The following is a 17,692-nucleotide window of genomic DNA, read 5'->3' as shown; positions in this document are numbered from 1 at the left end:
TAATTGATGACATGGAAAGCATGGTGACATGGCAGGGAGACTTGGCTTGCAAGGCAAAACATCTTGAAAATCTTGGTGAAGTTATTTTTAGTATGTCTATATATAACTTGGAGGAAAAATATATTGAATGTCTTGGTGGAGTTATTCTTGGTCATATATTACAACTTGAAGACAAGATCATATCAAGACCATATTTATGTGATTTGATTGAAGACTAAATATGGATGGAGCTTAATTGAAGAAATACCTATCAATGGTATGATTGAAGAACTATTGATGGTATGTTTTGAAGAGACCTTGTTGAAGATTGATTGAAGTCTATTAAGGGCAAGATTTGAGGACCAAACTTGGGTGAATTGAAGATCAAGTTTGGAGAATATTTGAAGACCAAACTTGAAAGGTTGAAGACTAAGTTTGGCAAGTTCCATGAAGACGCACAAGGACGTGCGCCCCTTGCGAGGGGGGACTGCGTGATGAGGAACTGAGAAGGTAGGCTAGTTGCCGGCAGTCGGGATCAGGAGATTTGGCTGTATCGACTCAGACTAAGCATGACCGGGAGGTTTATGGGTCTTGTGGTCATCCGTAACGTAACTAGAACTCAGTCAAGTCAGTAGTCAGGGCCATGTTGCAACTTATGTTATACCAGGAGTTGCAACAGCTAATTTCAGAAGGTTTTTAAATTAGTAGCCGCGGAGATTCTAAAAGAGGTATGTGCTATATTTGGGATGTTGAGGCGTCTATATAAGCTACCTTACTCGTAGATTGTAAGTGTGACTCGTGGAGGAGAGTGTGTGAGCACTAGACAATCTAGAGAGGGTAGTGATCTTTATTGTTTGAGAGTGTGAGTGACAAGTGTTTGTACTCATGTATTTTTATCTCTTTTTAGTGGATTGTTTATTTCTCGAGCTTGACCCCCGGACGTAGGTGAATGGACGCTGGACCCAGGGTTACCAATCTTGTGTGTCTCCTTCTTGCTTGGTTTGTGTGAGTTTTTCTTTGAGTGTTTTGAGTGTTCACTAAACCACAAACCACATCACCGGAACTAACAAGAGTCTTTTAGTACCATCGCATTACGTGGCTTACGGTTTACACCGAATATAATGCTTCCTTGACTCATAGTAGCGCAAGACCACTTCCTTCCTCATCCAAGTGACATCCTCATTTGCACACCACTCAAAGTAGGCACGACTTGGATCAAGGCTCTAGCCTTCGCCACCTTCAACCGAAAAGACCAGCCATGCAAACGGAGTTCGATTCTCTCTCACACTCCCCATATCTGCGTCCCAAACTTGGAGTTTAATCTTTATGGTGGAAGAAAGTTGTCGGATCTCACTGTTGCCGCATCCCCGAGACTTCTAAGCACTCACATTCCTAGCAGCCAATTGTTCCTTGCTTCATGGCTTAGTTCTGGGTGTAAGTTTGTTTATCTTTGCAGGAACCCTAAAGACACCTTTATTTCTTCTTGGCACTTTTTTAATAAGATTTTAAGAGATGTGCATTATAAGGTGTCCCTTGGTGATGCTTTTGACGCCTTTCTGAAAGGGATTCACTCAGCAGGACCACTATGGGACCATGTTTTTGGTTTTCGAATGCTAGGAAACCAAATCCTGATAAGGTTTTGTTCATCAAGTACGAGGATTTGAAGAAGGATCATCGCTGCGAGTTTAAGGAAGTGGTCGAGTTCATGGTCGTCCATGCAGTCGAGGAAAAAGGAGAGATGGCGTCCCTAGAGAAGGTATTGGATAGTGTAGCTTTGAGAGTTTCGAAATTTGGAGGTGAATGAGAATGGAATTGTATTATCAGATAAATTACACATGTTTGGAAACGACGCATTTTTAGAAAAGGCAAGGTTGGTGATTGGGTTAACTTTTTGATTCAAGATATGGCTCAACAACTCGATGAATCAATGGAACAAAAACTCCAGGGCTCTGGTTTATCCTTCAAAGCATGAACCATGCATGCTCGTCCATGCCCTGGTTGTCAATGCACTATGCCCATCTAGCATCAATGCAACCACTTGAAGTTGTGATTTCAGTCCGTGTGCAGGAGAATTCAATCTGGGTGTTTTTGTTGTGAGTAGAGGATAATATAGTCATTTTCCAATATTCAAAAGGTTGTTATGTTAGTTGAATTTTGGCAGAAAATGAATTAAGGGTTGAGATTGATTTAATCAAGAGAAGTGCATAAGTTCTAGGCAGAAAAAGAAGGCAAGGATTGTGCTTTAAATGGACGGCTGTGATTAAAGCATCAAGGAAAAGCTTTTAAGTTCGAGGTAAAATGAGACTAAGTGGAGCTAAGGCGGTTAAGTGGATTAAACGCAGACACGTGTTAGATGACTCAGCGGTTTGTTTCATTTTGGTGACCAAAATTTCTGTAAAGTATATGAGTATTCTGTTTTTCTTGAGTTCTCTATTATTGTATGAATTATCCCTGAATGATTTAGTGTGTTTTGATCCTTGATGTTAATAAGAAACTTGTTCCTTATGCGATCCTCTATCTACCTAGTGATTATCGCTGATGCTTATCAACACGCTATGCCCATCTAGCTAGCTAGCATCCCAAGCTTGTTGTCTTTACTTTTTTCTATCCAGGAGTGTTATCCCAAATTTAATATCTAAATTGATGATTCATGTTTAATTATATCTATTAATAAATAATGAAAATGACATGAATTATTTAAGAGAAACCAAGGATTACTTTGGTTAATGTATTTAGATTTTTTTTAATAAATTCAAAACTATAATCATGTACTTTGCTTAGAAATGAGACAAACTAAGCTATTTAGGGGTGTGTGCAAGGGCCAGAGATTGATTATCCGTCCTGTTGCATAAATTTCCCAAAAAAAATAAAAAATAAAAAATAAAGTAATAAAATATTTTCAAGGGTTGTTTCTGAATGTTTTCACGCCTCTTCACTTGCATAGCAGTTGTGATGCGAAGAGTTTCTCAAATTTATAAATACCCCCTCCAATCATTTTAAAATCTTATCTTGTACCTTTTTTAAAGATAAAAACCTAACTTTTCAAAAAAATCTTCTTCCCGTATTGGGAACTCTTCTCAATCCTTTTGGTTCAAGTGAGTTTTTGAGAAAACAAAAGTGCAAATTTGTTTCTCAATCAGTAGGCATTGTATCCCAAGAATATTATTCCTCGAGACCATTTGCACCTAGTGGGAGAAATAATATTCAAGAGACAACTTCTCTTGAAGTGCCTTGCCTACACCTTTCAATTTTCTTCCTGTCTTCTTTCATTCTTTTCTTATATATAGATTCTTCATTAAGTTGCCATACCTAGTGTATATCCAACAATTCTTGAATATTATTTTCCTTCCAATGGCAACTCCTTCAATCAAACCATTCTCTTATGAAGTGGAAAGGGTAGAACGATTCAATGGCATGAATTACAAGCGGTGGAGTATGAAGATTTACTACCAATTATCCTTGTTGAAAGTAGCATATGTTCTCCATGAGTATTATCCATTTGAGGATAACACCATCACCAACAACAACAATAATGGAGAGGGAAGCCACTCATCTAACAACACTGGTGGAGAAGGATCAAATAGTGGGGGCAATAAAAGCATTACCAACAATCAAGGCTTGACGAAAAAGCAAGAGAAATGGTTAGAAGATGACTATATTTGTCGAATGTCGATCCTTCATTCATTATCCAATGATCTCTTCAACGTCTTCCATCACCACAAGACAGGAATCGAGTTGTGGAATGCTATAGCAAAGAGATATGAGAACGAGGATGCAGGCAATAAAGCTTTCTTAGTGAACAGGTATGTGGAATTTAAATTGGTGGATTCTAAGCCAATTATGGAGCAAATTTATGCTCTTAATAATATTGCAAATGAGTGTCAAGAGTGGGAGAGACAATTTTTGAAACTTTTCAAGTCTCTAACATCATTGGTAAACTCCCATATTCATGGAAAGATTATCAAATGAAACTTCAACATAAAAAGAAGACACTCTCTTTGGATGAACTTTTGAAGCACATTCAAATAGAATGTGAAGCAAGGGCATGAGTTGATTCCACCATAGAGAATAAAGAACATGCAAAAGAGGAAATTCAATGGCAAATACAAGGACAATGCCAAATTCAAGAAGATGACCAAGAAATTCAAAAAGAAGAAGAATTCTTGCTTTGTGTGTGGCAAGATGGGTCACTATGCAAGGAGTGCCAATTCCGAAAAACTAAGAAAGAAGTGGCGAACACCATCGAAGAGGAGGATTTTAAAGGAATGGTAACTGAGATCATGTTGATTGAGAACCAATAAGATTGGTGGTTGGATTCTGGGGCTACATGCCATGTGACACCATTCCGTGGAGGCTTTACCAACTATGAGGAGTTTGAAGAAGAAAAAATTGTCTACATGGGCAATTCCTCTTCTAGCAAAGTGGTTGGGAAAGGAACAGTCAAACTCCCTCTAACTAGTGGCAAGACTCTTACTCTCCAAAATGTATACCATTTCCCTAATTTTAGGAAAAATTTGATTTATGTTAAGAAACTTGATGACAATGGTTTCAAGCTTGTATTTGAGTCCCACAATGTCATATTGACTAGAAAAGGTGTATTTGTGGGAAAGGGGTATGCCAAGGACAACATGTATGTGTTCAATATTAATAAAATTTCTAATGATTCTGCTTACTTCGTTGATTCCTTTTCTAATTCTTTATGGTATTTTAGATTAGGACATATTGGCATGAATGCACTAAATAGGCTTAGTTCTCATGGCATAATCCCTAAATCCTCTAATGTTCTAAGTACTAAAACATGTGAATATTGCGCACAAGTAAAAATCACAAAACCTCCTTCTAAAAGAGTTTTTAAAACAAATGGTTTACTTGAATTAATTCATAGTGACTTGTGTGATAACAAAGATATTTTGACAAGGGGAGGTAAACAATATTTCATAACTTTCATTGATGATTTTTCTAAATTTACTTATGTTTATTTACTAAAATCAAAAGATGAGGCTTTTGAAAAGTTTAAAATTTTCAAAGAAGAAATTGAAAATTTAACTAACAAAAGGATTAAGAGACTTAGAACCGATAGAGGAGGAGAATATATGTCATTAGAATTCAATGCATATTGTGAACAAAATGGAATAGTAAGGGAAATGTCTTCTCCAAACCCTCCACAACAAAATGGAGTAGCCGAAAGGAAGAATAGAACTTTATTAGAAGTGGTAAGTACTATGTTAATTTACTCTAATCTTCCATTAAGCTATTGGGGAGAAGCATTATTCACTTCTTGTCACATCTATAATAGAATTTTGCATAAAGGATGTAAGAAATCACCATATGAGATGATGTTTGGAAGGAAACCTAATATTAATTATTTTAGAGTTTTTGGGTGCATTGCCTATGTTCTAGATGCAACTAACAAGAGGCCTAAATTAGGTAGTAAAGCTACCAAGTGTATCTTTGTCGGTTATTCTCAAAATAGTAAAGCATGTAGATTTTTGAATCTTAAAACAAATAGTATAATTGAATCTGCTCATGCCATCTACTTTGAGAATTTAACTATAAAAGAGGAAAGTTTACATGAACTTGATGAAAATTTGTCAAAAGAATTAATGTACCAAGGCCTCGGTGAAGAAAACACCAATGAAGAGGTTAGTGCATCAAAAGGAGAAACATCTAAAAGAAATAAGTCTCCGACTCCCATCTTAAGAAGAAGCAAAAGAAAAAGAATAGAAAAAGACTTTGGATCAAATATGATGACCTATATGGTTGACGAGGATCCAAAGATTTTTGTGAAGCCATGAGTAGGCAAGATTCACACTTGTGGAAACAAGCTATGGATGAAGAGATTAAGTCCATATATCAAAATAATACATGGACTTTGGTGGATCTTCCTCCTAACACTAAAGCCATAGGCACTAAATGGGTTTTAAAGAGAAAACTCAAGACTGATGGGTCAATCGATAAACATAAAGCAAGATTGGTAGCCAAAGGCTTTAATCAAAAGGAAGGACTAGATTATTTTGAAACTTTTTCCCCGGTCTCTAAATTTACATCTATTAAAATAATGTTTGCTATAGCTTCGATTTTCAAACTTGTAGTATGTCAGGTAGATGTGAAGACAGCTTTCTTGAATGGGGATCTTGAGGAAGAGATCTACATTGAGCAACCAAATGGCTACATGGTTCAAGGATAAGAGCACAAGGTATGTAAACTCAACAAGTCTCTTTATGGTCTTAAACAAGTAACACGCATCCGAATATGCGTGTAAACCGCAAGTGTACGGGTGTCGAAGTAATAAAATACCCGGTGAGTTGGGTAGTCGAATCCACAGGGAACAGGGTTACTAGTACTAACTTCTTCTCTGCTTTCTAGCCTAATGATAAATGGAAAGGTGTGGTGATCTAATGTGCGAAGAAATGAATATCGGAGACGAATATGCAAGGGTGAAATGGAGGGAGATCTTAATCAGTAAAAGTGGGGTATTCGGGCAATGCTCCCCCTAGGATTCAGGTATTAGGTACCGAATGAGCAAAGTGTTTCTATGAAGAGTAAGTTAAGTCGTGGAAATCCAAATATAATCAGATCCGGCCTCCCGATTGCCGATACTAGTCCCCTACGAGGTCCCGGTGGAGAAATCGCTCAATCTCAACACCTTACACCATATATGACCGCAAAGCACTCTAGGGATTCCAAGAGGTGTATCCGATTTGTAAAGATTGATCCAACCCTAATTCTCGGCGAAGGATCCTAACCCCCTACAAGGTCCCGGTGGAGAAATCTCTCAATCTCACGCCTCACACCAAATATGGTTGCATAGAGCTTTAGGGAACGGAGATAGAATACACTAATCGAAGAGGAAAGGGGATGCTCACTATCTCATGACTCGCCCTCTCAACCCTCTTCAATCTTGAGATTCTAACCCTAATGGAGACCTCTCCCTCACCAAGGTAACAAATCAAGCAAACCAAATAACCAAAAAGATCAATAAGGCAAGCAAGCATTAGACAATCAAGATTAAAAACTTAATCAAACTCGGATTAAATAGAAACATTAAGCAAATCTACAAAAGTTGAGAATCCTAGGGTTCACAAGCCCAAATACCCTCTAGGTTTTTAGCTCTCCATAAAGCAACATACAAAACACACCATCAATGAATGAAAGTACATTAAAACTATAGAATAAACCCCCTTATATATGAACTAATGGCCTTGATGGAGAGCTTCGACGTCTTGAAGGACCCACTCCGAAGCTAGGTTCACCGGTGGCTTCCTTGATGCTATGACGGAGGAGGAATCGATCAAAGTTGGTGATGAAGCACCTCCAAAGCCGCAAAGACCTCCTATCCAAACCCTAGCCATCTCACCCCTCAAGGGCCGCGCAAAAGATGAGAAAGAATAGGGCAAAACGGCTATTTATATGCCTTAGACCGCGTTTGTCACGTGCCCCCACGCGCCCATGTGGATTTTCCACGCGCCCGTGTGGGTTGTAGTAATTTCCACGCGGGTGCGTGAACAGTAATTTTGCTACAGATGCTACAGTAAAATTACTACAACGTTTTACTACAGTACTTTTCACAAAACGCGGTCCAAACACTCTTCTCTTGAGGCCACATGTTTGGGCACATGTCCATGTGGTAGGCTATAAAACTTTTCTTCATCGACGTATCTTTGAGAGGTCTTGCAATCTTCACAAAGAGAAGGAACATGAAGATGTGGCTGCCTTTGTGCCCTTCCAACTAGTGAATTGACTTGAATCTTCTTAGAAGTTGGCACACATCTCCACGTTTATGAACTCCTCTTGTGTCTTGGTCCTTGAATTGAACAAGAACTCCCAACATTATGTCTTTATAGCCTATTTTTGCTTCCTTTTTACTCTTCAAGGTATTCACAACCTATATGCATAAAAGAACACCAAATACACAATATGAGACATTAACCATGGTAAAAAATGATGCTCAATGCACGTAAAACATATATAAAAATATGTCTACTCAAGCACTTATCAACAAGCACCTAGACAATGGTATAAGAAGTTTAAAAAGGAAATAAAGAGATTTGGATTTAAAAGTAGTAAAGTAGAGTCATGTGTTTTTATCAAAGTAACAAAAGAATATTGAGTCTTAATTACTTTATATGTAGATGACCTACTTATCTTTGGATCTAATATAGAGTGCGTAAATGAGACTGAGTTTTATCTTAGACAAGCTTTCGATATTAAGGATTTAGGTCCAGTAGATGTAATATTAGGTGTAAAGGTTTACAAACTTACTGATAAGTATGTGTTGTCACAACAACACTACATTGAGAAACTTCTAAAGAAGTTTGGATATTGGGATTGTAAACCGAGTAAGACACCTATTAGTACTTATGTAAAACTGGAACCTAATCATGATAAGAGTATTAATCAAAATAATTATGCCAAAAATAATTGGAAGTTTGATTTATGCTATGAATCATACAAGACACTGATATAGCTTGTCTGTGGGGAATTCTAAGTAGATTCACGAGTAGTCCTAGTAAAGATCATTGGAGTGAACTTGAGAGGTTGATGAGATACTTGAAGTATACTCTCAATTTTGGCATTCATTATGATTGTGAGACTCCAATACGTGTTACAGTGATGCTAACTGGGCTTCGGACAAAAGAAGCTCAAAATCAACAAGTGGTTGGTTATTCACAATTGGAGGTTCTATTATAGCTTGGTTCTCCAAAAAGTAAAGTTGTGTGGCATTGTCATCCATGGAATCAGAGTTCATAGCTCTGTCACAAGCCACAAAGGATTTACTTTGGTTAAGAAGGTTTTTAAGAAGCATACCATTTTTAGAGAGAACCAAAGAGGCAATCACTATATATTGTGATAACCAAGCTGCTATTTATAACACAAAGAATGAAAGGTTGTCAAATAATAGCAACCATATTGCAATGACTTATAATCATGTGAGAAGTGTTGTGAAGAAAGGTAAGGTGAACTTGGAGTATTTACCTACTAATAATATGCTAGTGGATCCACTCACCAAACCTTTAAGTGGTGAACAAATCACCAAAACAATGAGAAGTATGGGATTGAGACCGGTTACAATAAATAACCTAATATGAGCCCAACTCTATCTTATTGATGTTGTTTAAGAAGTTTATCTTTTATGTAGTAAAAGATACTTCTCTAATTAATGATTAGTATGTATGAGAGTTCAATGGCAAACTAAAGTAGGTGATCTAGGAGCCTGTATATGCGATATAACAGTGTTCACAATGCATCAATCATTTGGAATAGTGGGGGTAAATGAGGACTATTCCATTAAAGTTCCATACTTAGATGTGTTGATATTTCCACAACAAAGAGAGGTTGGACTTCATGTCTTTAATAGACTTATAGCCTATATGGTAGGGTGAAGTAAAAATGAGGTTGTGCAACACCCTAGATAAGTCTAACTTTGCAAGTATAGAAGTGAGAGGCCACTTCTAAAAGGATAATCCGGTGAAATCCTTGTAGTACTTGCTAGAGGATCAAAAGCGAAGGCCCATTAAAAATTGCGTTGCCATTTGTGGAACTCATGAACCAGTCCAAAGGTTCAAGCCTTGGCCACCTTTGGAATCTTAAACCTTTGCCTGTAGAATACATTTGTGAAAATATTTTCTCTTTTATGTTTTTGGAAAATTAGTGGGGGATTGTTGCATAAATTTCCCAAAAAAATAAAAAATAAAAAAATAAAGTAATAAAATATTTTCAAGGGTTGTTTCTGAATGTTTTCACACCTCTTCACTTCATAGCAGTTGTGATGAGAAGAGGTTTCTCAAATTTATAAATACCCCTCCAATCATTTTAAAATCTTATCTTGTACCTTTTTAAAAGATAAAAACCTAACTTTTCAAAAAAATCTTCTTCCCGTATTGGGAACTCTTCTCAATCCTTCTGGTTCAAGTGAGTTCACAAAAGTGCAAATTTGTTTCTCAATCAGTAGGCATTGTATCCCAAGAATATTATTCCTCGAGACCATTTGCACCTAGTGGGAGAAATAATATTCAAGAGACAACTTCTCTTGAAGTGCCTTGCCTACACCTTTCAATTTTCTTCCTGTCTTCTTTCATTCTTTTCTTATATATAGATTCTTCATTAAGTTGCCATACCTAGTGCATTTATAACCAACACAGCTGTGATCACGGGGTTTTTAAACTACAAGGTAATGCGTATGTTGGAGACCACGCATCACCATTATATGCATCCAACCGGGATCAAACGTGAGACACTTGAATATCTCACACCACTTCTTTCATAGTGAGGCCAATGCTACTAAATTAAAAACCCCTTTGGCGTGTACTTTGCTCTATTTAATTATAAACACGAAATAGTTTGCCAAAAGTAGAGCTAAAGTAGAACCATGTTTAAAGGAGATTGGAGTATCCATTGCTATAACTAGTATTTATATAAAGTAAAAAATAAGTTAATTTATAAATAATTTCACCAATAAATATCTTCTTAGACAAAATTAAATTTATGATTTAATTAATTGTTTTAAAATTTAATTCAAAGAGAAAATAGGCTGTACATCTCTAAAGTAATTATAAATTGACCGATATACTCCTATACTTTTCAAAATACCATGTAGGTCCCTATATTCCATGTTTATCCTCTAACCAACCGCTTTGTGCTCGTAGTACTAATTTATACTCTCTTATCTAGCTAATGATCAATTAGAGTAAAGCAGTTCTAAAACTTAACTAAAAATCAATGAATCAAGTGACCAATATGGAAAAATTTGGACTAAAAATCGGAATGAGAATATGGTACCTTAGATACTAATACCCTCGAGACTACCTTTGTAAAATGAATTTTTTTATATTGACTCTATGTTGAGTGTTCTTTAACCATTGAGATAGTTATAGTAGTATGACCCCTTTTCTCAAGGTGACCAAATCCTAATCCCATATAACAATAGGAATCGTCCTATGATTGCATTGGTACTCCATGAATTGCGCTATTAGGTTAATCCTAATCAAGAGAGCTAGACACCAAACACCCCATTTTTAGGTGTGCACTCGACTCCTATCATATATCCCATGACATAGCACAATTGATTTCACAATTTTAATCATGCAATTCAAGTATGTAATTAGAACTCTTAAGCAAGTAATTACAAGCATCAAAAACACATATAGTTGATTCGTAAGAACAAACAAAGAGTCAATATATAAAATTAGGAAATCAAGTTACAAGTTCATCTTAAGATTCATAGATTTGAGACACCATCAAAGGTTTAGCCTCTCATTATACAAGAAACCATGATAAGTACTAGAGACATAATAGAAACATAAGAAAGGCTCCCCTCAAATGCTTCTCTCTAGAGGATGATGGAATTTTTGGATCATGGAGTCTACTTCGCCATCTAATCTGGTACTCAACGGGCCAAAGAAGGGGCCTTAGCTTGAAAAGTCTCCTTTGATCTTAGTTTGAAACCCTAACAGCTGATGAAGCTTTCTCCACAAAAGTCCAAAAGAAACATAAGCTATTGAGGTTTTAAACTCTAGGCAAATGGCTAGTGCCCAACCATGCTTATAGGTTGTATTTGATTCATCCTAGCTGATTGGTGGCAATACTTGGGATTCAATTTTTCTTAAAGTTTCATTTCCAGTGATTTGCATGTACAATGGAAAAGCATGTAGTGCTTATTAAGCATGGTCATGCTTTAAGCACTAGAATTGTGCTTGAGTCGAGCTTCATGAAGGCCTCATTCTTATCACGCCCAGCTCTGAGGTATGAACATTCTATCATTACTCGGTCCTTTGTAGGTCGAGCTGACAGCACCGGAGTAGTAGGACAATAGGAGCTTCTTTTTCTATATTGCCTAACTTAGTACCGTCCTATCCACCTAGGGTATATGCTTGCGAACTTTATTGCACACTAGATCTAGCATGTACGCCTAGGTGTGATCTTCACCTGCCTTTACATCATGAGACTTATTAGAGGGATGGGGTTGGCAAATCAGCTCCAGGCCCAGGAGTTTGTGAGTTATACTGCTCTCCTAGGATGAACACCCTTTAACTTATGGGGATGGCAGTACGTCGCGGCTCCATGTGGATCCTCACCCTCAGTGTGACTGAGTAGCCACTAGAGGAGAGTAAGACCGAGGATGAGGAGTTAGACAATGAGTCAGATAGTTAGTCATCCTTGTCGTCAGACACTACACCTTCGAGTGCAACCAGCCCTACAACTCCTAAATGATGCTCTGAGATCCAAGATCTATGAGCTGAGGTCTGGCAAATCAGAGAGGACCAGCGGACTATCCTTGTGATGCAGGCACAGCTTTAGGCCGTCTCAGCCATGCTTTGGATTTATTTATAATCCCTTCCCAGCTCTTGTATTGTCGGTGATAACTCCTCCACCAACACCTCATCTAACCAGACTCCACACCATTAGATGCTGCAGAGCATTAGATTTTATTTTATTTTATTATATTTTCATTGGTAGACTTTGATTCATCATTTGTGGCAATGGTTAGCTCTGCTTGGTTTTGTACTTATTCTGAGACATTTAGTTGACTTTACTTTTCACATTTTGTTATTTTTATATTTTATTGAGTTTTATTGTCTTCCCATGGTCTTCACAGGACTTAATTTCAACACCCACCATCCTCAATTATAAAGGGGATGCTCACTCGGTCTCTTTTTGACCTTGAGTGGTCTCCACTGCTTGGGCACCTTAATGGACACACTAATCTGGTTTCACGCATTAATGGACTCTCAAATATGAATTAGGGAAGTAAATGTTTTCCACCACCCTCCTATTCTTGTTTACATTATCTTGCATTTTCAACTTTTACACATATTGAGGATAACATATGATTTAAGTGTGGCGGGAGGGGTTTAAGATTCATTGTTAACTCTTTTACTTCCCATGCCTTGACTTATGTCAGTGCAATTGAAATGTAATCGGAGTTTCTCAGGATTAGGATGGACACATGAGAGTTTGTTTCTTTTTGAGTTATGTTTTTTTAGTTTGCACTTTATTTTTGGTTATTCACCCAATTAGAGCACACAACTTCTCTATTGTAACAACTTAGACCATGTTTTGACTTTGTATAGTTAGTTCATTTTACTTCACGTGATTTAAATTGAGAAAAGTTTTTGCAAATAAAAAAAGAATTTGTTGAAAAAGAGAATGAAAAAGAGAAAGTTTGAGAAATGGAAAGGGCTACCCATAGTAGATGTGTGAAGCTACTCTCGATAAGTCAGATACTTTGTATGCCCTAACAAGAGAAAGAGTTACCTCTTTAGGAGAGTGAAAGCTACCATATTCTAGTAAAAGATGTGGAAAGAGCTACCTATTGTAAGAGTAAAAGCTACTTGATGAGGCCTTATGAGAAATGGGTACCTTTAGAGTTGTGTGAAGCTACTATCTTGCAAATAAGTTGTTTTTGAAAATGTTTGCTATTGAAGTCTTCCGGTCAAAAAGGAGTGAAATAGAGAGTTGTAATACACACACATTGATGACCTTGAATAGAGTGTTAACTAGTGTTAGAACTTGAGATTTTTAGCATTCTTGTTTTGTTAAAACCTGACTACTTTTGAAACTCCACAATTTTTTAGTATCAGAGGTCATGCACTTTTTCCACTTGGTTTGTAATGTTTTTAGTTTTTTTCGAGACAAGTAAAAACTTAAGTGTGTGGGAATTTGATGAGTGTACAATGTTCTATTATTTTCATATCACTTTATACACTCATTTGCCTTGTATTAGGATCATATTGTGGAATTTGGTGCTAAACTTAGTGTATTTTATATTCTCAGGCTTCACCAGTGATTGAATGAAAGCAATATGCACACAAGTGTAGTATCAATTGAAGTAATACATGAAAAGCAAGGTCGAATCCACAGAGACTAGATAATACTAGTACTATCCCTATCTTCATTAGCTAACTAAAACAAGTTTCAAGACTAATAAAGAGAAAGAAAAGAAATAATAAAAGCAAGTGAAAGGCCTAAACAAGGAAGAACAAGTAACTAAATCAATGAATAAAGAGAATGCTTGGATCGATTTCACTTAGGAAGATAAAGATTAAGTAAATTGCAATTTAAAATAGAATAAACCTTAGCTAGCCATAATGAAGGAAACAAAAATCACACCAAGCGTGATAGGTTCCAACTTGATGAAGAAGAAGGAGGTCTATATGATGGCCCAATCATCACGGTGTAGGATCTAGGTTAAAGGATAACTAGCTGTGAATAGCTGGGGATGGATGCAACCCGTACGCTGGGGAGAGACGATCTGAAGCTTCTAGAACTCTAACCCGCTGTCTGAATAATCACAGAACCACAAACCAGAAATTAATCCACACAAAATGCCCGGAAGCATAGAGCATGAATTAGGAGAAAGCTAAAACTTTCCTCTCCCGATCGGGAGAACTCACAAGAAGAATGGTAGTAAGACAACTCTTATTTCGTGAATAATAATCAAAGTTCTATCCTTCAAAAGAGAAGGTACAAGGCTATTTATAGCCAACTTAAACTTGGGATACAAGAAAACTATTTTTATTAAAATTGGCTAGGGAATCAATCAAAAAAATAGAAAATGAAAAATTTGCTAGAAAAAAACAATCTAAAAAAATAGGAAAATAAAATTAGCTAGAAAAAAATCAATCTAAATATGGGAATAGTATCCCGCAGTGTCGTGAGTACGTGAAGATGGTAGGTGAATCTTGATTGCTTCCCGCAAGTGTACGTGATCGCCAAGTAATACCTCATGTGAAGACACGAGGATCGTATTCCACGGGGCTAAGGATCTCCTATTACTCCTTCTCGAGCTATTATCTAGCCTAAGATCTCAAGTGAGGGAATTTACTCTACTAGGTACAATTAAAACTAAAACAAGATTATCAACAAATTAGAGAGAACAAGCAATAAGCAAGCAAGAAACTCAATGTAATGCAAAGGCCTATGGATGAGGATCCCCTTGAGGGGTTATCATGAAACATGGATGATGAATAAAAGATGTAAGGGTAAAATGGACCATGAGTTTCCAAGATTAGAACAACCCCAATTTCTCGGCGATTGAACCCTAATCGCATACGAACATAGATAGGAATTTCTTCCAAATCCACAATCCTACGATTGCATTAAGTACGAGGAAATCTCACTTAGGAGTAAGCCAACTCTTCTTCGGCTTAAACCTACATGGAGGGCTACCAAACACCCGATTTCTCGGTGTGATGATACAACTATCCCCTTCTAATCCATTCATGATCTAATACATGTGAGCAAGTCACATCTACATGCATCACTCATAAAAAGAGCTATGGATTTCTCCCTTAGTGTAGCACTTAGCATGAAAAATGGATTAAATCTCAAAAATTACTTAAGCATGGAATTAACAAGTAATCATCCAAAATACATATAAAAAGCCCCCAAGGTTCACCAACACCGGTGGCCTTGGGGGGTCTAGTGAAAACATAAAAAGAAAAAGCATAAGTGACACTTCCTAGATGAAATGGTGGAGGAGGAGGTAAAAATATATGCCGAATGATGCTTCCCCGCCAAAGGGATGCGGAATGGCGCTTCCTCTAGCCGCGGGTCTCCTTCCTTCTAATTGTGGTAGATCTCCCCTTGAATGATGTTGCCTTCTTGCCTTGAGAGTCTTGGACCTTGGCCTTGAATGATCTCCTAGCTTCCTTGCCCTTCTTCTCCTTCCTAAGGTCCCCCCAAAGCCTCTCAAGTGATCTCCCAAAATAAGCCCAGCAAAAAGCTCCTTGTTCTGCCCTAAAAGTCAGTATTTATGCCCCCACGACATACGGGCCGTATAGGGGTTGTATGGGGATCGTATAGCACTCAAAAACCCTAGATTCATGTTTCATACAGGGTGCATACGACCTCCATACGGCCCCGTATACTAGGTAGTATGGAAATCAAGCGGATCAACTCCAAATCATTCCATTGCCATAGATGATATCGGCCCCCATACTGGGTAGTATGGGGGGGGGGGTGGTAAGAAATTCCTGTTTTCTTGTCTTTTCGCCTAAATGATATCTTCTTGTTCTCCATGGCTTCCTTATGCCCTACAAAGCAAATAGTAGATGATTAAGCGCAAAATATGCATCAAACCTCACAAAATACATGCAAAGTGAATACGATATATATACGAAAACACCTACATTTAGACACTTATCAAATCTCTCCACTCTTAATCTAAGAATATTTAATTTCCTGGTTGATTGGGATTTGATTTTTGTTTCCTTCCGAAAATTGGGTTGGTTTAGGAAAAGGATATTTTTGGCCTGATTTGTCATAAAAGGAAACCACATCTCCCTTTATTTGCATTGGGCCGTGAAGATAGGCCAATTTCCTTCTTGGACGTGTACGTGAGTGTGAGGCCCACATATGGCGTAGCTCCAAATGCTTCTCTCTTGCTATTCTCTTGTTTGACTAAGTCTGGAATTATGTCCTCACTTCCCAGCACACCTAAGTACAATAAAGGTAGATGAAATTAGAAACACCACCATTTCAATATAATTTAAGAATAAGTTTAAGTTAGCATTCACATGGTTTTTGGATTTGTTTAGCATGGTTTTTGTGTAAATGGTCCTTGATATGCTTCCTCTTCTACACAAGTTGAAGTATTACCATCTGTAGGTAGTGTAGTTGTCATGGGAGTGATGTCCTCATCATCCTTCCCCTTTTGAATTGGAGTCATCCTCGACTCAATTGAACCGAAGAAAGGTGAAAGGTTTGCAACGTTGAAAGTAGCACTAACACCATACTCGCCTGGAAACTCGATCTTGTATGCATTGTCATTGATCTTCTCAAGCACACGGAATGGTCCATCACCTTGTGGTTACAACTTGCACTTGCACTACGCCGGGAAACGCTCTTTATGTAAATGTATCCACACTAGGTCGCCCTGGCTCAAACAACATCTTCTTTTTCCTTTGTGATAAATGCTATGCGATATGAATGCGAAGCGTTCTTTCCTTATGTTGAGCATTACTTTTCTCGGGTTTTTACAATAATATGTGTGCTTTTATGTTAATTTTATGCAGGTAGGGTTGTGAAACCAATTATGAAGGAAAAGAAGCCAATGTGGATCACAATGCACGATTTTTTTGGAGGAAATCTTGCTAAAGTTCAAACGCAAGATATAAGTCGGGTGCGAGATGCTAGAGTGTGTGCCAACCTCCCCGTATTTGACTTTTGCACAACCATTTTGGAGGGGCACAAGGGCAGTCACACTCAAGCACTTCGACTTATGCACATAGAACAAGATTTCCATCAACTTATCCGTTATTGAAGAAGTAGGTTACTGTAGCAAATCGATGCAGCAAATAATGTAGCAGTTACTGTTCACAGCCGGCCAAAAATCACAATTCCAGAGAATACACACGGGCATGTGGAAATTACCCACGCCCGTGCGGAAATTCCACAGGGGCGTGTGGATTCCCGATTCCAGCCCTATTTAAAGCCGATTCATCCCCGATTTCAGCATTCTTTTCTCCATCTTTTCCCCAACTTGAGAGAGGGTTTCGGCTAGGGTTTTGGGAGATATTGGCTAGGGTTTTTGAGAGGTTCTATGGCTCCGACATCGTCATTCCTTTGAAAGAAGGTTAGTAGGGGAGCTTCCGTCGAGGCGTATCCTATACCGGACATGGGAATTGACACGTCCGAATATGCGTGTGTAAACCGCAAGTGCACGGGTGTCAAAGTAATAATTACCCCGGTGAGTGGGTAGTCGAATCCACAG

General features: G+C 37.8%; 1 protein-coding gene across 1 annotated transcript; it reads left to right on the top strand.

Moving 5' to 3' along the window:
- Positions 1 to 548: 548 nt before the first annotated feature.
- On the top strand, positions 549 to 1,951 carry LOC120284031 (cytosolic sulfotransferase 5-like). Its single transcript, XM_039290856.1, has 3 exons — positions 549 to 606; positions 1,120 to 1,615; positions 1,840 to 1,951. The coding sequence occupies exons 1-3, from the start codon at positions 549 to 551 to the stop codon at positions 1,949 to 1,951; spliced, it is 666 nt and encodes a 221-aa protein (XP_039146790.1).
- Positions 1,952 to 17,692: the final 15,741 nt, after the last annotated feature.

This window comes from Dioscorea cayenensis, chromosome 19 (genome assembly GCF_009730915.1).
Source record: "Dioscorea cayenensis subsp. rotundata cultivar TDr96_F1 chromosome 19, TDr96_F1_v2_PseudoChromosome.rev07_lg8_w22 25.fasta, whole genome shotgun sequence".
NCBI classification, from domain to species: Eukaryota; Viridiplantae; Streptophyta; class Magnoliopsida; order Dioscoreales; family Dioscoreaceae; genus Dioscorea; species Dioscorea cayenensis.
This window is presented reverse-complemented; position numbering and strand designations above follow the sequence as displayed.